Genomic DNA, 24,133 nt, shown 5'->3' on the forward strand with positions numbered 1-24,133 from the left:
TGAATGTTACTGTAATGTATGTTGACTGACACAATAGTTGCTTCTATCTATATGTTAACATAATGTAAATGTGTGTGTGCGTGTGTCTTACTGTAGGCATACCGCTTCCTTGGCATCAATAAGAAGTTGGGCGTGAGTGGGCGTCCAGAGAGACCAGTGGGCTGCATCGGGACCTGCAAGGTAAATGATTTCACCCTTACACACACACAAACACATATACACATACACACATGTGCATACTTACATGTACACACATAGTGTAAGTGAGTTCATACACCATGTTGCCCTGCTGCTCAGGTCATGGGTGACCACCACTAACACAACTCCCACGTAATTGATCTGCATATTTTTTCCCGGCGCTCAGAGGAGTCAACTGCGGCTCAGAAACTCAACACAGAGCCAGAACAAAAAATAGTTTCTCTTTTTCACACATAAAGTACGCATCAGTGAATGCTGAAGAGATTTAGGTGTTTCTGAGGACGAGCTGCATTATCATATGCTAAGCTGCTGCCTGTATGTGGTCTTGGGAGTGTATGTCTGTGTAGTCAGTGTGTGCATGCTAATATATCTTCCTTGTTTTTTTTTTTTTTTGTAGTTTCCCCCAAATGAAGGTCACAGCACGACCAAATAAGTTGAGCGATAGCAGCTTTCTCAAACAAAGACATCGCCAAACAAATGAATCATGGCTCCCAACGCATTGCTAAGACAATATTATAATGGAACATTTATGGGGAAGATGGCAGACTGCCAGAGGACATTATCATCATCAGTGTGTCTGTACGGGTGTGTGATTGCACATGTGTATGGACTCCAGTCACAATCTGTATGTGTGGAGGCGCTAGCTGAACCAGTTGTGTGTATGCACTGTGTGTTATCAGGAGTGGTTGTATTGTGTAGCTGTGGTGTGTCCCTTCTATCTTAGGATTGATGGCTTGTTTTCTACGCTGCCCACAATAATGTATACGTGGCTACTTGTGAGCCATCCGTCTTCTAATGCAATGGTGTGTGTGCTTGTGTGTCCCTCCAGATTTATCGTATCCTGGGCAAGACAGTGGTGTGCTACCCAATAGTGTTTGATCTAAGTGACTTTTACTTGTCCCAGGATGTAATGCTGCTGATTGATGACATTAAGGTAAGTCAGGGTCACACTTTCAGCTGAGCCACAGCTCCACAGAGGAAGTCCTCATAGGCGTTTGTGAAAATGCTGCTTTTGTTTGATTGTATGTTTTTTCCAAACAACCCATCTTCTGCACTTTACTTGATTGGTTGAACAATATGCTGATGATTGTGTTGGCAGGCAAACATGATCAAACCACAGCTTAGTCCTCTCTCATTTGAATTATTTTTCTTGCAGCTTTAATAATAGGGATAGTGTGACATTTGGGGAAATGTACTAATATGCTCTCTTGATGAGATTAGATGAAAAAACACTGATTCCACTCTCATAAGTACTTGTGTCAGAAAACAGTTAGCCTAGCCTGACCTATAAAACAGACTGTGCAGGGATGGGGAAACAGCTTACTGCCCAGAAGCATCTCTAAAACTCACTACTGGTTGTTAGATCTGCACCGAAATCATAATGTAAAAAAAGAACAGACATTATTGTCCTCTGCAACGACAGGCAAAAAAAAAAAAAAAAAACTAAAGTATTTTCCAAAATGTCAAACCATGACTGATACCATACAATAGCGGATCAGCTTCCAGCCAGTTATTGACAGTTTTTCTCTAAACAGTTATGAAAGCATCTCTTTGCAGACACTAATCTCCAGCTTCAGGGTTGCCGTAGGGCCGAGATCACCTGTGCACACTACAGCGACATCCCCAGAGCAGTTCATGCTGTGTGTCAGCCCCTCTTTCTTTCTCTGTTTGTCCTCAGAGTCAGGTCAAGGGAGAGAGGACATATGTATACACGCAGGGGCAGAAATTCCCAAAACATGTGTACTATATATTGTAACATATTTCAAAGTCATGTTTGAACAGAATTATATACTGTATGTAAGTTATAATAAATAAGCCAATGCTATAACTGTACAGGGCCCTGGCCACCTTTCATTCAGACACTAAGTATAAAGTCTAATATTGTTAAACAGAAATAAAATATTTCAGAAATAGATTCAAATATTAGTGAAGCTGTGTATTTTGAATCTTTCCACAAAACCAATCAGTTATTTATTTTGACAGTTTTATGAATGTTGATCCAAAACAAATTAAAAATCTGTTTGCAAGGTGAATAAATGAGTGAGTTTGGTTGACTCAGTGGTGAAACAGTGGACAGTGAAATCTTTGAACCTACAGTATGTCCATGCCCATGATGAAATGGTGTGTGTGTGTGTGTGTGTGTGTGTATCTGTCTACAGAACGCCCTGCAGTTCATCAAACAGTGCTGGAAGATGCGGGGACGTCCTCTCTTCCTGGTTCTCATCCGTGAGGATAACATCAAGTAATATATACACTCCATAATAGCTTTTTTAATCTTTTTTCTGTCTTTCTTATCCGCTGATAGTTTCCTCACAGCACTCTCCCCTCTCCTATCTCTCCATACATCACCCTTTATCTTTTTCGGTCCGTCTTAAGCACACAACAAAATGTCTCGACAGTCACACTGCAATTTGGTTCATTTTTTTAATGCAATATTTTTCTCTCTCCCTCTGTACCTGTCTTTCCTTCTACATGTCCTATTTATCTTTATAGCAGGAGGGTGCTACTGCATGTGCTTGTTGATTGGGCGATAATGTTTCTCATTTGTATCACTACAGCTTGGCTGGTGGGCTGATTACAGCAATATTGACCATTATCCAAGGAGCCATATGTTAAATGTGCTACAAATTCTTAAACAGCCACACTGCAGTATCTGGAATGAGCCAGTGGGTTCTCACAGAGACGACTCAATAGTCATTAGTTTGCTATTGATCGGGATGGTGACCTGTATGGATGGCAGCAACAGGCCGAATAAAGCAGTGAGGGTTTGGTTGAAGTGGGCCGATTTATAAGTTTTAGCTGTAATGATTTCATACCTGTGCTGTTAACACTGATACAATGTGTGGAAGATAATAGTTCAGAGAAATGATCAAACTAAAAGAAAAAACCTTTATACGAAACATTTTAATTTCTGTGCCACCAGGGGGAGTCGCTTCAACCCAGTCTTAGACATGCTGGCATCTTTCAAGAAGGGCAACATTGGAGGAGTCAAAGTTCACGTTGACAGACTTCAGGTTGGTGAATCTGAAAAATATTTTCTATAATAATGCAATTAGTCTTTTATTCTGTAAATCACACTATATCAAGAATGCATATTTATAGAAATGTTCTCGATGGTTCGTTCAACATGTTGCCAATGAGTGACTGGTGTGTTGTTACAAAATGACTCAAGTGTGATTTCTGTAACAACAGCAAAAAAGCTAAATCAATTCGATTTTCACTAATAAATAAACACAATTTAAATTTAAATTCTTATACAAAACAAGGGCTTGTTCAGAAGCCAAACTGTCACTGTTCAAAAAACGGTTCAAAATATTAAACACAACAAAAAATGCTACACAACGTTGAACGTTCATGTCCCATGTGACCCATTTTCTTTGTATGGACAAAAAGGTGTGAAGCGCTCAACACCAGTGTTGTCACAACATACTTGAGTCTTCCTGGTTTTATGTAAGATCACAAGCATTTTAGCAAGGTGTAAAACTGCAGGAAAAAATGTCTCAAGGACACATGTATACTTAAGCACCAACGTTATGTGTGCACACATATCCATAAATGTGATACTTCCTCCAGTATAGTTGACTTTAATGAATACAAATTTTTATTTGACATTTTGCCTACACTGTAGCAGATGAATCACTACTATTTTGCTCAATATACATTTTACTGTACTGTAATGTCACTATATTTTGTCCATTACAATTACACCCTGACAGGTATAAATTATATCATAAACCATTTTCTGCCTCTTTAATGAACAATAAACATTTTACTGAGCAGACTGATGGTGTTGCATCAATAGATCTATACAGTCAAATCACTGAATTATTCCATTGTTACTTCCTCTGTTTTGATTGTTTCCATAAAGATGCCTGTCAGAGGAGAATATGCCATCTGCTCTCTTTATTGGGCATTACCGCTGTCTGTGAAATAAACATTGGCTCAACAATTGGTAACAAGCAAAAATTCCCTCAGCCCTTAATCTGAAGTCCCTCCTCATTTCAATAGCAACATCAGTGTTTATCTTTGTGTTGACCTTGGTCTGTCAGATTCTATTTTTAAGGCGGTCTATTTTTGTTTGCCTTGGAAATTTGGAGCCGGCCGGAGCCTGGACTGCTTTTAAAAAAGAGACAAAAATCATCAGGGTGAAGCTTTTTGTGATTTCTAAAAAGAAAAAAGAAAAAACTACACTGGGACAACTTGAATGTAACTTTAAGTTACCATTACTGAATAGTTTAGAAGTCCATACTGTACCTTCTGAGAAATCTGAATTGGTCACAACACAGCTTAATGAATCAGTGCAAATTAGTGGAACTCTAATTGTGTCATGAGGCTTGAATTAAACAAGGATTTTAAGAGTAACAGATAAAGTGAAAGCCACAGTGCTGCAGAGTAGCAGTCATGGGGTTTAGTGGACCTGCAATGCCTGCGGGGAGGAAAGGTAAACGTACAGGATTGCAAACTAAAGGCATTGACTCTTAATTCTGTTCAGCTTTACTTCATTGTAGCTTCATCAGGACAGATGCTCTTGAAGCTGGTGGAAGGGCCATGAAGTCATTAAGGTGAAGTGATCAGGTGCAGAGAGCTGCAGAGAGCTGCAGAGAGCTGCCCAGCTGTGAAAGACAGAAAAGTAGCAGGATCAGGAAAGAAAAGGAAAATTAACCGAAAGGTAAAACTAGAATTATTCTCACAACCTTAACCAACTGCTTTGTCAAACTCATGACAGATTTTCCAGGCTTCTCTGCCAGAGTGTTTGCGGTGTTCAGCAGAGACTTCTTCATATCTATGCCCCCCCCCCCCCCCCCCCATTTCTTTTTTTTTTTTGCTTTAAACTTCCTCCTTCCGTTCGCGTGTTTGTTATTCACTTCACAACCAACTCCTACAGCTTTGAAACAATCCCCCTCTTCATCATCTCATTGTTATGTGGAGCAGGATTGCTGCTCTCCTATATACCTCTTATTTTTGTTTTGACTTCAGTTGGAATGGCTAATATCACATTTAGACCACAGCAGCAAGTCCTGTTGATCTGGGCTCTTTACTCCCACACAGCTGTGCTTTTAAATATGCAAACTTTTATCATCGCATAACTGAGTGACACACTCACTTGTTACCACAGCCGTAAACATTTGTAACATTTGAAACATTGAACCGAGTTCACACTTTACTACTGTGCGAGTTATTTGTTATGAACTGCATTATTCAAACTGTTGTTTTGTCGACTGAATCGTGCGACAAACCTCTTAGTGTTTTATACAGCACTGTCTTAGAATTGTAATTTTTCACTGTTTTCTCACTGTTGCCTCTGCATGTTGCAGCCTTATTGACAGAATAAATCATTAAACATTTGTTTTTCTCATCAACCTCTTTTAGACCCTGATATCTGGAGCAGTGGTGGAGCAGTTGGACTTCCTGCGTGTTAATGAGGCAGAGTAAGAACTTTTTCTAGTCTTTTAGTTTGATTTGTCAGAGGTCAGCACATTGACTCCTGTCATAATTGCTAAACTTCAGTGCAACTGACATGGACATTTGCTTTGACAGTTTTTCAGGATCGATAGATCAGTTTAGCATGAAATGCCAAAAGGTTAAAGGAACATTGTTGCCATTATTCAGTTTTTCACCTCAAATGTGCATTGTTGCAAATGGGAAAAACAAGCAGTAAAATGTATGTGTATGTTAGGATCTCAGAGTTTAAGAGCTTTGAGGAGCTGGAGTTGCCCAAACACTCCAAGGTGAAGAGACAGACGAGTACGCCCAACGCCTCAGACCTGGAGCAGCAGCCGGAGATCAGTGTGGAGGAGTGGCTGAACAAGCCCACCCAAGAGATCATCCAGAAGTTCCATGTGAGTTGAAGGGGCCACAAACACATATAGAGATTAATAGCTGCTGTCAAAATTAGTTTTAAATTCATTTTTCAACTAATTAGAAAACACAAGTTAAGTAGAGGAGCAAAACCAAAACAAAGTTAAATACATAACTTTATTTTGTTGCAACATAAAGAGCTGAACTCTACTAGTCAATTCTCCATAGTAATGCAGTAAAACAGATTAGAATCTTTTTTTAGGTTGCCATCCGATTTGCAAATACACTTTCTCACACTCTCTTCACCGTGTATTTTTGTCATGTAAGTTTTGTAGTGAAGTGTTCTGAAGTCACAGATTGCTAAAATGCATTCACATTTAAAAGTATCATAACCAAACCATTTAGCCCAGACTTCCCCTGACAGCATTAAAATCCTTTCTTTTCATTTCACATACATCAAGACTGCTGTCAAATTTAACTGAGGCAATGCTGTAAAAACCTATTTACCATTATGCATAACTGCTGTATGCACGACTAAGCTCATCTTTGCCTGTGTCTGTATGTGTGTTGTTGTCCAGGACTCCAACTGTTTGGCCAGTCAGGCTCAGCTTGCAGTAATCCTCCTTCGGAGAGAAGGACCAGACTTCCTTGCCAAAGATGGTAAGCAGTGTGTTGAAACTGACCAAGAGATACAACTGCAAGGGAAATCTTGTCATATCAGATGCATCACTACTTAGCAGGTCCACTAAAATCAATATTAACATCTCGCAGTATCTCCACCTAATGTTTTGCTGCATTCACTTAGTTCTTTTTAATCAATGCAGATTGAATGCGTAGGCTATTGACCATTATGTTTGCAGTCAAGGTTTACATTTGGACACGACTGTGTACTGTATGTCTTTGTGGTGTTTTCTAACGCCTCAACACAGAAAAATCTATTTGTGATTCCAGAGACCATGATGGAAGAACTGGAGAGGATCTACAGAAGAGCAGGCAGCAGGAAGCTTTGGTCTGATACCCTCTCACACAAACACTTATAATGCACACATTTACTTCATTCATCAATGTGTGCGTGTGTGTGTGTGTACAGATATAGAGGATAATTGGACGTACCCACATCTATATTTTGTTGACCAATGATCTTGTCAGTCATTAGTTATCAATTAATGGTTTAGTATGGTGTTTGGAGTTCATATTAGAAAACTTCATGAGATGTTAGAATTCTGTTTGAGATTTTTGTTGGGGTCCCTTAAACCTAATAAGTTTTTTCAATAACTGTTCTTTCCCCATCTTTCATCCTCACATAACACTATCTTTCAAATGGCTGTTATTCAATCTGACCGCATTGCAGGCTGGCAGTGCGCCAAAGTGCTACAATTACCAAGAAGTTTGCCAGCTCTATAGCTCCTCACATCACCACAATTCTGGTGCATGGGAAACAGGTAATGTCCAGGCAGAGATGGACTGAAGACGCTGCATGTTTTCCTCCAGTTAGCTGGCTAGCTAGCTACCTTGAGAGCTGTGTGGGGTTCAGCTGCTAGTTCCCTCATAACCAGGGTGTCAACAGAAACAAAAGTCAGATGAAATAATCCATCAAACTTCCAAAGGATTGATTTTGTGCCTAGCTATTTCAAAAGTAGTTTAATTATTTGGTTTAAATGAACCAGGCTCAAAAGAAAAGAAGAAAACTTAGATTTAACTTCTCCTTGTGATAATTAACTGACCAGTAGACACCCTGGGTGAGGTAGTGTATTGCAGTAGAAGGCTAGTACCTTAGCATCTTGCTAAAATGATAGCCAACTAGGCCAAGCTAGTAGTCGCCTCGACACCAATGTGTACTGGAGCTTGTCATCAGTGTTTGCTTTCTCTCTATTAACCATTGCAGACGCTGGACCCTCTCCTCTTCTGTTTTGTTCCTCTGCAGCATCCCTCACTGCTCTGAGGCCGGCTGTATACTTCAAATGAAATAATATTTGGCTCGTACATTTGATGCTGTAAACAACTCACTGTTATTCCATTCCTGTCTTGTCTGTGCTCAGATGGCAGAGTTGGTAGCTGTTGTGGAAGCAGAACATCTCACAAATGCATTATCACAAAAGTAAATAGAAAGTATTAAACAAAGTTTAACTTTGTGGCAGTAGATATGAAAACAGTAGACACAAAGGGCTCAAAGCAGGTTTTCTAGTTTATATGGATTACTTCAGTTTGAATATGCAGCAAGGGCATGAATGAAGCTGTGATTTTAATTTAAAAAATACTTTGAGTAGGATCTTATATGCAAATAATGTTAAATGAAATGTTTGGCAAGCTGGGGTCCTCCACTTCGATTGCAAAGTTGCCAAATTACAGTTTTTATTTGTGGTATACTGCCGGCCCCACTCACATATAATTGATCTAATGGTGTCAGTGGTTATTCCAATGTTTCATGTGAGCGTTTTGTTTTCCCTCTGTAGTGGTCAGTGTTTTCTGCGCCATGTGTGATTTGTGTCAACTTGACTGACATGACAACTTTTATTGTACGCTGTTATTAATTCAAAGGGTTTTTTGTACAGAGAAATTTGATTATATGGTAGTAGAGGAGGAGAAGAAAAAAAATCCTGGAGGCTAATTTTCAACTTGGTGCGAAAGAGCGTCAATACGCAGTTCAATTTACTTTCTCATTTACCTAACATGAGCCAGGAAGTGAAGCTTGAAATAGGTTCCCCAACAAAGCATCGGTGGATTGACACCACATCATGCCTTCTAAACATTAAAGCTTTGTTGTCTTTTTGCTCATTGTGCTCAGGATGTGCCTTTGTATTTCACAGGTTTAAGCACTGAATAACGCCACATGCATACACACTCTCTCTCTCACACACATATACACAACAAGAGTTGTCTTCAGCATATAATAATGGAGTCTGTACTTCAGATGATGATATTCATGACCCCCATTAGTGAAATAACTGAATTACTTCATTCCTTCACTGCTTCTCTGACTGTGTGTGTGTGTGTGTGTGTCTATATAGCAACCCCGGCTGTGAGCTCTCATGTGAAGATAACCATAGTTAATGTGCGCTGCTTTTTCCTCATAGGATCCCTGCAGACGAGAGGAGGTAGCTTGAAGGCTGCAGTGACTCTTGTAGAATATAACAAATTCTGAAATTAGTGAACATTAAAATGTTTTGGTTAAAGCCAGCATCTTTTAATTTCAGGGTTCAGATTACTACAAGAAATTAATGAATGGATAATTAAGAAAAATATTTAATATAAAATTGATGTTTGATTTTCAAAAGGAATTCATTGGGTTTTGTTTTCACTTTCACTCTGATGTTTGGATACTGTGTTAATTGAATTGCTAAAGTGAGATAAGGGAAGCAACTAGCTTATCTAGCTGTTTCCTCTGAAAAACAAATTGCCTTTTTATCATGTTAATGATTTTTAAAGTTTAAAAAAAAATGTTAAATCAAGTATTTGAAATTTGGCAATCATCTTAAATTGAGAGTAAATTTCGTACAATGTTGACTCATACAGTGAGTAGCTTACAACACAGGCTGCAGTAAATTGGAGGAATTGCCTCCACAGCCTTTACAAATTAAAGAAAATTGTTAGTTGTAATCTGTGACAATGTCAAGAATGTTCTTGTGTCTTTTCGCCCACTAGGTCCGTTGTCCGTCTTGCCGCCAGTCTCTTAACTAAGCTAGTGGACAGCCTTGCCCCCAGTATTACTAGTGTTTTAGTGCATGGCAAGCAGGTAAGTGGACCCACAGTCAGCAGGGCCTGGGTAGAACCTAGCCCTTCTTTAAGAGGATTGCTAGGTTATGTTTATGAAAAACGACATGTCAGGAAATTATTTTAATGTTCACTGATTAGAAAAATGAAATAAGAAATGTGTGATTATTAGCTCCTCGTGCTGTCATCCTATGTTGAGCTGCATGCTTGTCCCTCTCATCAGAGCTTACCTCCATTGTGTGTGTACCTCAGCTGTAGTTGTAGTGAGGCTACTGCGAGCGTGACCTGCATGACCACTAGAGTCCCTTTATGCGCCGTGTCCACGTGTCTAGACACACTCCACAAGCCCATTGATGTATTGTGACCTGGGACTTTTGTCTGATGCCAGTCCCTCATCCAACTTATCACTGGATGAGTTTCAGCGCATCATTTCCTGTCAAGTGTTATTCAGAGATTAGCCTCCTCTCAAGAGTGTCAGTTATCTCGCCTCATTTTTACCCTTCTGAACAGTTTTAGGCATTTCATTATGCCAAAGTAGCTCAAGGTGTGAATCTGCATATAGATTGCCTACCGGAGGGAATGTTCCCCTCAACATGATTGGAAAAGCTGATTTAAAATTTGAGACGGCTGTCTCCCCCTGCTACAATAACAGCTCGGTTGGAAGGAATAAGAGGCACCACCCCATTTAAGTCAATTCTGATTCAGGTTTGATGCTGGATTTCATCAGCTGAAGGCAGAGATAAAAGTGTGTCCTCTCATCAGTAAGATTGCTGAGGTGTAATTTTCATGAGATGGCTTTCAGAGGGGGAAAATACAAAAGAGTAATCTCAGAATCAGTCATTTTTTCCCACTCACTTTTATGTGACTCTGGGAGAGGAGGCCAATTTCAGAGTTTTGGAACAAAGATACTTGTAGAGATTGCACCTCGCAGGAAGTACCGTGTACACATGCGAGTCTGCACATGTACACGTGTCTGTGCACCTGCACTGCACAGATAGAACAAGTGTGATGTGCTGCTGATGACTTTCTGGTGTGTGCATGTGTGCGCGCCTGTGTCTGACAGGTGACCATCGGTCTGTTCGGGCAAGAAGAGGAGGTGATCTCCAACCCGCTGTCTCCTGGGGTGATTCAGGGAATCATTTACCGCAAGTGCGCCCCTCAGGGTGGAGAGCGGGAGGCTGTTCTTCAGCAGGAGCTGGTCATCCACATCGGGTGGATAATCTCCAACAACCCAGAGCTGTTCAGCGGCATGATCAAGATCAGAGTCGGGTAGGACAAAGTCTTGCTGCAGTGGTGACAAGCACATACGCGCATTGCTAAAGTTCCTCTTCACTGGTGTTCAAGACATTTACCTGCACATGCAACCTCCATATGAGCATCAGCCCTGACTGCAGTTTTCTCTCAGCCTATTTTCTTCTCTTACCCAACCTAAACAGTGAGAACTTGTAGCTGTCAAATATCTGTCTATACCAATGATTGCTGCAGTTCTCACTCTAAATGCGCAGTGCAGCTGCACGACTGAGACTTTTCAGAATTTGATTGGATCTCTTTTGACATGAGTCTGAGAACACTGTCAGGGAAATCAAAACACCATGTTGGAAGGAATGTTTTGAGCTTATTTACAGTGTAAACTATGAACTACTCATTTCTAAATCAAGAAAATTAGCTTCATCAGCCACATCTGCGCCTTCTGTTCTTGGCTTTATTGTAGTCAGATGCTCCCTGAATAATAATAACACTGTGGAGGAATGCTGGTGACAGTATCCTTGTGATCTGTGTGATCACCTTAAAATCACAGGTAAATGGAAATCAAAGCAAGTGTGTATCTTTGTGCATAATTAAAAAAAAAAACCTCCAGATGGATCGTCCAGGCCATGAAACATGAGCTGAAAATCCGAGCAGGAGACATGCCCCCCCAGGACATCTACCAAATCTCTCCTGGCGACATCAAGCAGCTCCTGCTGGACGTCCTGCAGCCTCAGCACACTGGCAGGTATTCTTCAAACACACTATTACTCAGTTACCAAGACTATTAATCCGTGCTCTCTCATCCCTTTCATCTCACAAACCTGTCTTTGAAGGCACCATGGCTTTATCTTAATACTTTTACTTGATGCATAATCTTTTTATTTTTAATTGTTTTATCTTTTGCGCTGTGTTGTCTACATCCATATCTTATTATCTGCTGCTGCCAAAACCCAATTTCCTCACAGGAATTATTAAAGTTCTATCTTATCTCATCTAATCTAATTCACAATTTCCTGTGGCACACTGGCTATCAACATTGTATTGCCCCTGTTTCTAAGAATTGCTTTCACCCTGGTTGTGCCTCAGGTCTTGGCTGAACCGGCGTCAGATCGATGGCTCTCTGAACAGAACCCCTCTGGGATTTTATGATCGCGTGTGGCAGATCCTGGAGAGAACCCCCAACGGCCTCGTGGTGGCTGGGACTCACCTCCCGCAGGTACCGGCTTCCCCCTACACTGACGCAGGATAGATAGTCTGACCAGCACTGGTTGAAGGTGACACTGTGTACTGTGTGTTACTGTACGGAAACCTGTCTCTTAGAAACTAAAGAGTGTTGCTGAAAGTGTTGGTTCAAGAACTAGCTCTACTTCTCCTACAAATGTGGACAGGCACCGTTGCACAATCAACCTGTCAAAATATTTTTGTCTTTGAGTGGTACAGTATTTGGTCTCTAAGTACTGTCGCCTGCATGACCACTAGTGAGTGCGGGCCTCCAAAATTGCCTTTATATGATGATTTGTTTTTTTAATCAACATAATTATTATGAACAATTAGACTCAGTTCTCAGTGATCTAGATAATCTGTTTGGTGTTTTTGCTGATATTTGGTCTTATTTGTTAGATATTACATATCACAGTAGGAAAGACTTAGGTTTAAACACTAAAATAAATGATGGTTGAACATTTAATTGTAATGTGAAGGTATTTGTAAGGCAAGGCATCTTTATTTATATAGCGCATACCAAGGCAACTCAATGTGCTTTACATAAAGACAGAACAGCATAAAACAGCATAAAAACACAGAGTTAAAAACAGGAGCAAAAAAGAATAAAAAAAGTAAAAGAAAAGAAAATAGATCAAGTTTAAAGTTATTAAAAAGCGCTCAGCTATAAGCACATGAAAAGAGAAATGTTTCACAGTTGGGGCTGATTTCAGTTCTGCTGGTAGTTTGTTCCAGTTGTGTGCAGCATAACAGCTAAATGCTGTTTCACCATTTGTATTGTGTCATTGTGGCTTATTGGAGCTGTCAGTAATTCATGTCTCTATTGAGACACCCAGTTCCCGACACTTATAAATCTCACTCATACATTGTTAATGTTATTAGTTAAGACCTTTAACAACTTCCTCCCACCAGTCAGAATATTTACTCTGAGCTCCTCTTGGTTGGTTTTATTGCTACTTTTGTTTGCCCATAGGTTTAGTTGGTATTTTTCATGGACTGGTGTTGATCCTGCATCCTCAGCAACAAACGTAGTTGATGTGAGGATTGTTTGTTTAGAACCATCTACACTTGGTGACATGTATAGATTTAGACTTTTTTAGCTACCTCTCAAAAATTCATTTCAGACCAGACTATGTTTTTCCAGTCTTTACATATCCAGTGTTTCTGAGTCTAAGTCCACTGCAGCCTCATGTTTCTGTTCTTGGTGACACGAGTTGAACCTGACGTGGATTTCTGCTGTGGCAGCCAATCTGTCTCATGGTTCAATGTGCTGTTGACTCTGCTCAGTTGTGAAGACTGGTTGTCTTAGTCACGGCAACCTTTCTGTCAGCTCCAACCAGTCCAATCCTTCCCCTCAGACCTCTCTTATCAATAAGTTGTTTGTGCCTGCAGAGCTGCTCCTCGCTTGATGTGTTTTATCTCCTTAACATCACGCTGAGTAAAAACTCTTGAGACTCTTTTGTTTTCATCAACATTTGATTTTCACATCAGCAGTTTCCGAAATACTCAAACCCACTGTCCGAAATCCAACAGTGCAGACAGACATGCACTGCTGCCATCTGATTGGCTTATTGGAAAATTGCATGAACAGGTGTATAGTCAAAATGTCCCTGATGAAGGGCTTGATGAGGTTAACTAGCATGATAATATTTTTTTCATACACACTGACAAAAAGAACTGTGACACCAATTTAAAGGTACAGTTTATGCAACAATTGCTGGATCTCGGACCTACTAAGCAACACAATTACACACACTCACTGCAGCTTTATTTGATTTATTAGTGAGCATGATTTTCCAAATACTTGGAACTGGAGTCACTTTGATTCTAATATCTGTTTCTCATAAAACATGCAAGAGGACAAAGAAAGACAATTTATAGTGACATTTCTGCAGCTGACATGTTTCTTTTACTCTCACATGAACCTGATTTCTATTTTTATAGCAACCCACTCTGTCAGACATGACCATGTATGAGATGAACTTCTCTCTGCTGGTGGAGGACATGCTGAAGAACATCGTCCTGCCGGAGTACAGGCAAATCATCGTGGAGGTAAGAAGGTCCAACATCACCAAAGGAAGAGAATGAAAACAGATGTGTATGCTTTTCTAAACAATATAATACTGATTTATCTAGGTATTTTGGGTCAGCATCACTTATATCTGTTTATGCAGTGTAGCTTGTCCAGGATCACTCATCTAGTCAGTCAGTAGCAGGTCTCTATGGCCGTCTGTATTCAGTGAAATTAAAGCTTTTCACTAAAAAATCCTGGTTACTCTTTTAAAAACTCTATTTCTGACATTGTTGTTGTTTTGTCCATAGTACCTAATGACCTTGTTTTATCTCCACTGTTTGACTAGCTGTTAATGGTGGTGTCCATTTTGCTGGAGAGAAACCCAGAGCTGGAGTTTGGAGAAAAAGTGGATTTGGACAACCTGGTGAAGGAAGCCTTCAATGATTTCCAGAGAGATCGCAGCACTTTTGACGGCATAGAGAAACAGGTGAGAGGTTTTTCCTCCCAAGTTGTCAGGTTAACTGATATTATAACATTTTCTCCTTAGAACACAACCTGTCAACCACAAAATTATCTCATCACCTTTCTAAATTGATGTGCTACCAAACTGAACCCAGCTTCCGTTCCAGCTACACACCGATAATTTAGCTAAGAGGTTGGTTTAATTAAAATGTGTTAAAAGGGCTAGGATTGCCATTTTCCAATTCAGTAGAGCCTTGTTAGATTTGTGATATTTAATCCTTCCTGGATTTATAGTCAAATTCTCAGAGTGGATTCACACCTGCAAAATGAATCATTTAATACTAAACAGCACTTTTTAAAATTCTTCGCCACACAATCCATCTAACATATTTCCTCTTCTGTGCCTCTGTTTTCTTTATCCCAGGATAATATGGAGGCTTTCTACAACACACCAGCAGTGGGAAAGAGAGGCACCTCCAGCTATTTGACCAAGGCCGTCATGATCCAGCTGCTGCAAGGGGACGTCAAGCCCTGCAAGGACGACCCGTGCTCCGTTAGTTAGATTTACAATGTTTTGACCCCTAATCCCCGCCCTCTGCAGTGTAGTCATCAAATGATACGGCATTGACCGCTGAGTGTCCGTCACATGTATTCAGATAAACTCTCACCTCTCCTGTCCTCCTTCATCACTCCTGCAAGCTGCATTTTTGCCTTGAATTTTTGCCTCAACAACAGCAGAAGCTGTAAACAGAGGATTCAGCTGTCGTACATGAATATGTCTGTTCTCTGCTCCAGGCATTGAAATACATCTAGTCACTAGTCATGATGATGAAAAACAAAATTAAAACAAAACAAAAATGAATCATGGGGGTTGGGGGAAACAAACTCACTGTGTGATCACAGTCTAATTTGTTAAATTTATACACATCTTTGTTTTGTCAGACTTTTGAGTCCCAGCAGTGTTTCATATTTACTGTAAGTAAATATTCTAATAGCATTATGTTTTGATTAAATGTCACATAACTTGGTAATATTGACATGCTGACCTCCCACCCTTTGTCTGGATACTATCGATTAACTTGTCTGCACTTTGTTCCAGGGTTAATAAACTCAGTAGCAGCATCGCAGTGGTACCTAGAACCAAACTTTACCTCTACTCATCATTTTCCTCTGCAAGTTTTTTAATAACCAGACTATCACTTAGCCGGTTATCCACTGTTATCTTAAACTGTTAAAGTGTAAACCATCACAGTAAAGACTAATTGAAATAAATAGTTTTAGTTTATCCTAACTCTTTTAGTTTATCTTCACATAAAAAGTGCAAACAGGGAGGGAACAGCTCATTTGGCTCTGTGCAACAGTAAAAAGGGAAGTGTGCTGAATTTAGCAGACAGCTGACTGGTATCAATCTCGACATCATAACATGAATCGGCACGTATTTTTGCCATTGTTAGGCATTGCTCAGCCATCCATTTCATTTTTTATGTGCTGTTTTCTGGCTGTCAGTTATTTCGAAATAACGCCAGCATGAGCTCTGTGGTAAATAAACCAGACTCAGACGTAATCGTTCATACCTCACCAGCAAATAACCGACAAAGCAATTTAATGTGCAAGAGTAAATCAGTCAGAACCAGGTCATATTGTATCATGAGAGATGTTAGCACTTGGCTCCCATGGGCCTGAAGCATGTGTTGCTTATTACCTGAGACAGGAAATGATTAATTCTGGCATTATTTCATATGATTTCTAAAAATAAATGTGTAGGTCTTCATGAGAACTCAGTTTACTCACATTTATGTTGGTTTGAGAACTGCCGCAATAAAAAAGATATTATAAATATCAAGATAAATATAAAATTTAGATTTTTTTAGTGCGTTATTATTCTGCTCAGAATACATACATGTCAGAGTTGGGTGTTTGTTGTACTGTGTTGACTTTTTCTTATAGGAACACTATGTCCTCTTTGCATGTGCAGTCTGCTGCATGACAATATGTACTGTTCCCAGTAACCATCGTGAGGGTTTCTCTGAATGTTTTAGGTGACAAAATAGAGTTTGTCAGAGGTCTGTTTTGCACAACAGGGCTCTGCATGACAATGAATGCCGCTCTATCTGAAGTCTTGTGAGCGCTGACTCCGTGTTGTTAAATGTGGGTAAAAGAAAAGACTGCTGTATTCTTAGGTAGAAATGATGAAAGACTCACTCTGACTTATTTTAAAGCGTGCCTCTCTGAATACCGTCACTGTGATCAATCTTCCTCACCTTGCTGCTGTGTGTGTGTGACAAGAAGAATTCTAAACTCAAAACTTTAGCTTCAGAAAATAAAGTTATTATGGAAACTACAGCCATGTGTCACATTACTTTACTATCAGCTTTGGAAAATGCTTTTCTTAATGTAAATACAGACATATAATTACTTCACATCAAGCAAGAAAAAAATCTCTACTTGGCTAAAACTGCAGCAGAAATGGAGCGTGACTGCCACAGCCCTGTGGGGTGTGTTTGGCATTTGTATCGGATCCTACCAGTTACACCCACTTATGTTGCCTGAACCCCTTATCAATCTGCATCTCACCACCGAGCCTGCGTGTGCTGTCTGCAACGCTGACTAACTGACTGGCAGAGAGGTGGGCGAGAGCCAGAGGAGAAGATAAATGAGCTCTGCCTCGCACTCAATATATTCAAATCAACCTGCACGCTGGTGAAAGGAGTTCTTGCCTGTCTTGTTGAATAAATCTCTTCTTCACCAAGACGAATCCTAAAGAAATTTGTTTCTCTCATTATTCAGCAGGGGAACTGAAAAAGGCTTTAAGTTGTTTTTTATGTTTTATTTTACTTTGTATCTTTGGATCATGTCTTCTTGTTAGTTTAGAGATTTCTGCTCTTAAAGGGATATAGCACTGATTTTACACATAAAAGTTATATTATATACTTGACTGATATATCAAAAAACACTTTTGGTCATTTCTTGGGAAGTGTGAATTTTTTTTAGCATGAGCCACTGATTGATTAATTGATTGACTGATTAAATATCTTTATTGTCTAACTCCATGGACATTTGTCACTGGCTTATCTCAAAATAAGTATAAAGTACATAGAGGCTACATAACATTCACATTCAAAACATTCAACAAAAAATATTGCAAAAATACACATAGCAGCAGATTATAGTATAAATACCAGAGAGCACAATTTATAAATATAAATTTTGTGTCCAATTCCTGTATGACAAAGGGAATTAAATATTTCTTGTATTTGCTCTATTTGGCCCTAAATGCACAGCCAGACAAACAAATGTCTGGACATCATGGCCCCTGCTGTTCAGATTGTGACAGTCCTTTTTATAATCTACTTCAAACCGAGAATTGCTAGAAAATGTGTAAAAAAAAAAAAAAAAAAAAAAAAACTCATTAAAAAATTAATTCTAAATTATACTTTTTACTATTACCCATATAACCACTGATTATACTCCATCACATTTTAAAAAGTATTCACATGTGGGAAATATTAAGAGGTGATATTTTCCTTGATGTAATGTTTACATGTACATGCATCCTGACTTTTTCAGAGTCTATACTTTTTTAGTCCACTAGAATGCAGCAGAGTTCAAGAAATGGCTAATGATAGAGTCGCTGGGTTCTGAGATATTCCATTTTCAATATATAAATCACTGTAATTACACAAGATAAATCACAAAAGACATTGATTCAAATCCATGATCTGTTTCTACTGTATATAACCATAATCCATTATGGAGGACTCAGTAAATTGTTTTCTATTTCTTATTTCTTCACAATTTGCTATTATGCATTAAAATCAGTAATGCAATCAGATATGTGGTTTGAAAATGGATAAGAAAAGATGACAAGAGTGTTGAGCGGGGAAAAGCAGGAGTTATCTCACACAGATACTGATCAATAGATAAGTCCTTGCAAGTATAATTAAAAACAATCAGAGTTACACTGTGCTGCTCACAGTCAACACACAGTAGCCTACCTCACAAACAAAGGTCATCTCAGCTCAGCTTTGTATCGCTTAGTTGCTCTCTCGCCAAAGGGCACACGAGGTCCAACAAACGTGTGGGAGTAGCTGTTTGGCAGAAAGGAGGGAAACAAGGCAATATATTAACACTGAGCGCTAAACAGAGCAAATATCACAGGCCTTGTGGACATTTCTACTCTATGACAAGACTGTGGACAGGAAAATCAAAACTGTTAGATTAGATTAGACAAGACAGGCTGACAGCGCAGCACAGCGTGTTCAGTCAGCCAACCTGTAAAATAAGCGGTACAACTGAGGTATTATGCTGATAGCTAAATTAACTGAAAATATAGGAACACATTTCTCATATGTGCTTATCTTTCCCTTCCATATGTTCTTTTCAATTCTTTGACGCACGCACACACACACACACATTGTATATGTACACACGTCACATTGCAGCCGCGACCATACATCTCTCTGTCAGCGTGTTGTCAACATGGAGATAACTGTTAAACAGCATCATAACAGATGACACACTTACACGTTATGCTCTGACTGACTGCTGAACACTAAAGATTCCTCTCCCATGGCAACGCGCAGCATCAGCATCAGCATCAGCCTTCCCACATCTGCATCGATATTACATCTCCTACCACAAAACAGCAGCAGGATGTCCACAGTCTCCCTGGTCTTAACATGGTTTGAGATGTGACGGCCAGACTGTAGATTACTGTAAACAACATTTTAATGAGTTTAGTCTGCAGTGTACTGAAGGGGAGTTTATACAGCTGATCCACAGGTGCTAGTTGTCCATATCTATAAGTATCAGTCAACAGAAAACATTTTAGCAAACCCTGACCCAGAGCATGAATTCTCGTGACTTTGGTGTGACACATGACCATGACGGGATTCCATCTGTGCCAAAAATACGCCAACTTTTACCTGAACTTTTGGCTGTCACAAAACTATTTTGACCATCAGGCTTTCTGGGTCGATTGTGAATTTTGTCCCTTTTTTGTATATGTGCATATTCCGCACATTCTGTGACAAACTGTAAACTGTTTTCTTGTCTGTAACAACATCTATTGCACGTCTGTCCGTCCTGGGTGAGGGATCCCTCCTCTGTTGCTCACCCTGAGGTTTCTCCTGTTTTTCCCTGTTAAAAGGGTTTCCATGGAGTTTTTCCTCAGTCGATGTGAGGGTCTAAGGACAGAGGATGTTGTTACGATGCCATGTAAAGCCCTTGAGACAAACTGTTTGTAAAAACGGGCTATACAAATAAAATTGCCTTGTCTTGCCTTGCCTTGCCTTTGTCTTTGAACTCCCTCTTGTTTGACTTTGTTGCTATTGTATGTTTCCATTCATCACAATTGATGTCCAGTTCAAAGTTGGGCAGACATTAACAATTCTTTTGTGAGATGTTGAGTTGACAGTGACAGTGAGCATCAGCACACACTATTTTTGGCTCTGTGAAAATATTGATCAACCACATTAAGACTTAAGTGTTTATAGTTATTTTGATATTTGAGCGACAGGATGGAAAAGGAGGTGTCATTGAGAGGGGGCGGATGTGATAATTACTTTAAAGAGGAGGACAATGATGCATGTTAATAACAGTCAAGTGTTGTCAACACAAAAAAGGCAAAAATAGTTGCATAAAGAACAATACACAAAAGCTTATAGGAGTAATATTCAGACCTTTCATACCAGTGGCTCACTGCTTATTACATGTTTGTTGTAAGTTTGTACGGCTTTTTAAAATTGTTATAAATGGTTAAGGTTAGTGTGTGAACATCATTGTTAAACACAACCACTGTTTGAAGATGTTTCTTAAAATAGATGAATATAAACTCTACATCTTTGGTTCACCTGCCATAAGAAAGCAGAATCTTTGTTGACTGCTTCATGGGCAAGTTGCTGGCTGATACTATAAGTGTGCTGGTCTCATTCTGAGCATTGTGAATGATAGTAGGTTGACTTTTAGGTTGTTCAATTTTTGCATCTTAATTTTTTTCCTATTTTTTTTATTTATGTGAGACATTGCGGTGTTAAGGCACATCTGTCATACTAAACCACTATGCTTAACTTCCATGTGACATAAGACTCTGACTATTGTTTTTATTCCTTTGTTTGATTGTTTTCTGCCACGTGTGTTGGGTCCCATTGTTCTGGGCCAGAATCTGGGGCCATGGTTCGCCACTGCTTTTAATATGAAACACTTTTGTTGCAGCAATTCAAAGTGACTTGATTGTTGACACGAACACAATCAGCACAGCAGCTGGCATTGCTGTGATGATGACATATTGACATTGCGTTCATTTGTATAATTTAGAGAGCTGGTTGTCTTCTGGAGGACAGCACGACAGCAGTGGATTGTGGTCCACCCAAACAGTTTGCTGCATTACGACACACTGCTGCTGCTGCTGCTGGTGTGGCCCCATAACTTAATGTCTGTCAGGAGGAGATCCAAGGTGACACACATCTGTCAACATCTCATATTAGAAATGGCAACAAGCCCAGGCATATGCATATTAAACACACATACACACACACACACTTTGGATGGGAAGCTGTATTTTCTTTAAACGAAGTTACTATGTGACACAAAAAAAAGTAATTCACATTGTGGAGCGAGACTTGGCCAAAAATATTGATTTCAACGTTAGTACATTAAATTAACTGGAAACATTTATTACAGTGTGGAGCTGATGTTTTACTGGGCCCTGTAGTTTTCATCATTGGATAAATATGAAGGTGGTTATGTGATGAAAACAGTGTTCCCTATTGATACATCTCCTAACCTGACTCCAGCCTTCACTCCAACCAATCGTGTCTTGTGGCTGTTTTACCAGCCTTACCCTCATCATTACTAGGTTCAATTTAATTTTGCAAATTGTTACACCAAAATGACCGAAATGGCTTTGTAGGAGGCAGCACATTTAGAAAACACTCTTGTGTTTTGAGATTCCTTAACAAACAAGCTTGACTGCACATTTGAGTACAAATCCATTGCCTAATTTCTGGGAAACAAGCTCAGTGTCACTTTCAGCCATTTTCTGCAAAGAGCCTGACCAAAAATAAAGCATCAAAGACATGTATATCTATTGCTCTTTCACAATTGTTAATAATCCTGACACACAAGTTACAATTATGTCACACAGATAAAAACACACATTTTATTTTATCCCATAAAGAAGTTCAATCAGCTCCCATTGATTCTCTCCACAGTGATTTCAAGCCTGACTGCCACTACAAGCAGTTCACTTAAAAACACCAGGCTATTATAGGTATTTTGTGCATATAACACATGCACCATGGTTATGATGATTATGAAAATGATTAACATCATGATGAACACTCACACTCAAGTCCTTTGATAAATGCAGAGAACAGACACTATGTGAAAAGATGCTTACGCACATTCAAGTGAATGGGAAAACAGTCTCAGACATTTGGCCCCCATTTTATATTCCCAGTGTGTTCTGAATGCACTGCAGGTCTTACACATGTACAGAAGTGTGAGTAAAGTGAGGATGACATGTGTTACCTCCCTGAAAACTAAGTCTGCTCAGCCAGCAAAGCAGTGAAATAAGAGGTACGATAGAGGTATAACGCTGACAGATAAATGGACTGAAAATGTGGGAAAAAGCTTCTTAGATGTGTTGGTTTGTTTATAGAATAAATACAAAGAGTTTGGTTTTACTCCAGGAGCTGCAAGACTTTCAACAGATGAGGAAAAATGGCCAGTTATCTTAATAAGTGCACATTTTTGACATAATGTACCTCTATGGTGTTGGACGGTGTGTTGTCTTCAGAACGACCTCTGACCATTCTCTGTATTTCTTTCATTTTACTTTCTCTTTTCAACCTTCTTTTAATTTTTAAAAAGTCAAATTTTGTATTATTTGCATGTGTGTGAATGGACTGTGTGTGTGTTGTCATGTTTGCTAAATGGTTTGTCTCCAAATGCTACCCGTTAAGGAGGAATTTAATACTTTGAATTCAACTCAAATGATCAGAATCAAAACTGAGGCTTGGCTTGAATAGTTTGGTGCTGGGTTGATTATTCTGCAATGATTTGTATGAGAGCAAAACGTGCAAGAAGAAATACTGTATGGGTAATGTACAACAATACATTTCTGAATAAACAAAGAATGGGTATGATAATGACAACAATGATGCTTACAGTGATCAAAGCATTTAATTTGGACATAGGACGTTGAAACAAATCCTGCATGTTTATATGAAGACTATATCAGCGACTTAAACATAACTTGTCTCTGTATTGTGAGAAAGGTTACCTTTAGACATATAATTTGGATTGTTACTAATGATTATGTGAAACCATGTTTCACTTTTAGACACAGAATTAGACTAAAAGCACTATTAAACAAATTTACCATGTCAGATTGAATCCTGTTTGCAGTGTGTTTGTGTTTTAATGGTGGTTGAATTCAAAAGGGAGTGTGTGAGATTAATGACAGGGAGAGCAGATCCTTCCCTTCACATACTCCCTGACTCCCTGTCTGGGTCTTGAAGGAGGCAACTGTACTGTAGGTGAGATTAATATGAACATACCAGCACCACCTTTCAGTCTGGACATTTCCCAGACAAGTGTTACCCTTCCTGGGTGAAATCTGACCCAAGACGGGGTTAATGCTTTCTGCACATTGACAGAGGAGGACAGGAGGAGGTGAGGAAGGAAGGTGGAGAGAAATGGAGAGGAGGACATGGACGAAGAGATGTAGTCGAAGGAGTAGGAAATCTAGTAGAAGGTGGCAGATGTGTGGTGTGACAGAGGGATGATGCAGGGTGACGGGACTATTGAAAGAGAAGTAGGAGGAAATTAAAAAAATAAAGAGGAGGAGGATGTGAAGGACATTTATGTCCAACCTCCTGTGGTGTCTGTATCTGGGGAGCAGCAGTGGGTCCAGACATAAGACGATGGGAAATCTGCAAGGAGAATGGGGGAAGTACCACAGCCCCTGACCCTGTCAGAGAGAAGCCCCTCACAGCAGGAGGTTGACGGAGAGGGAAAAGGAGAGGAGGAGAAGAGAGAATTCAAGTCAGACAGAAGCCTGGAGAGAAACCCAGCCTGCCCGTCTCTGAGTCGGGGATGATGTGCTCAACACAACGGAGCGCTATTGTAAATCATACGATGAAGAGAAGTGAAGACTAAGGTGCCCGAAATGTTAAGGAGGAATCTAATTTTATAGCATTTTGTTTGAATGATACGTCAGTGACCAACTCCATCTGTATTCCTTTAGATAGGCACAAAGCCCATGTTCATCTCAGATCTTCTGGAAGAGCTGTGCCCCGGGAGGAGTTCAGGGTTCAGTGTTTTGCCAAAGGGCCTTTTGGCAGTGATGGTTGGCACCAAGACTAGTCATCTTCACAACAGTCTATGTTTCTGTTCAAATGTGCTGCTTTACAAGAGTTTCCATATTTCACTTGATATATTTTATGGGATTTATCAGAGAAAACCCCCGAAGCCGAA

General features: G+C 39.7%; 1 protein-coding gene across 4 annotated transcripts in view; it reads left to right on the forward strand.

Annotated features, from left to right (window-relative positions):
- phkb (phosphorylase kinase, beta) overlaps positions 1-16,007 on the forward strand; it is a 102,819-nt gene extending 86,812 nt beyond the window's left edge. Inside the window, exons 17-31 of one of the 4 annotated variants that reach the window (XM_084000628.1) lie at positions 97-180; positions 1,028-1,132; positions 2,358-2,440; positions 3,122-3,212; positions 5,569-5,627; positions 5,876-6,038; positions 6,576-6,657; positions 6,949-7,006; positions 7,349-7,439; positions 10,772-10,977; positions 11,567-11,701; positions 12,043-12,172; positions 14,122-14,229; positions 14,538-14,678; positions 15,078-16,007. In XM_084000628.1, coding sequence (XP_083856754.1) covers positions 97-180; positions 1,028-1,132; positions 2,358-2,440; positions 3,122-3,212; positions 5,569-5,627; positions 5,876-6,038; positions 6,576-6,657; positions 6,949-7,006; positions 7,349-7,439; positions 10,772-10,977; positions 11,567-11,701; positions 12,043-12,172; positions 14,122-14,229; positions 14,538-14,678; positions 15,078-15,215 — 1,674 coding nt within the window. In that variant the 3' untranslated portion in view covers positions 15,216-16,007. Of the gene's footprint in view, positions 1-96; positions 181-1,027; positions 1,133-2,357; positions 2,441-3,121; positions 3,213-5,568; positions 5,628-5,875; positions 6,039-6,575; positions 6,658-6,948; positions 7,007-7,348; positions 7,440-9,639; positions 9,731-10,771; positions 10,978-11,566; positions 11,702-12,035; positions 12,173-14,121; positions 14,230-14,537; positions 14,679-15,077 lie in introns of all 4 variants that reach the window. The other 3 variants (XM_084000626.1, XM_084000629.1, XM_084000627.1) reach the window with 3 other exon arrangements.
- The last annotated feature ends 8,126 nt before the right edge of the window (positions 16,008-24,133 follow it).

The sequence above is a fragment of the Trachurus trachurus genome (assembly GCF_905171665.1).
Source record: "Trachurus trachurus genome assembly, chromosome: 3".
NCBI classification, from domain to species: Eukaryota; Metazoa; Chordata; class Actinopteri; order Carangiformes; family Carangidae; genus Trachurus; species Trachurus trachurus.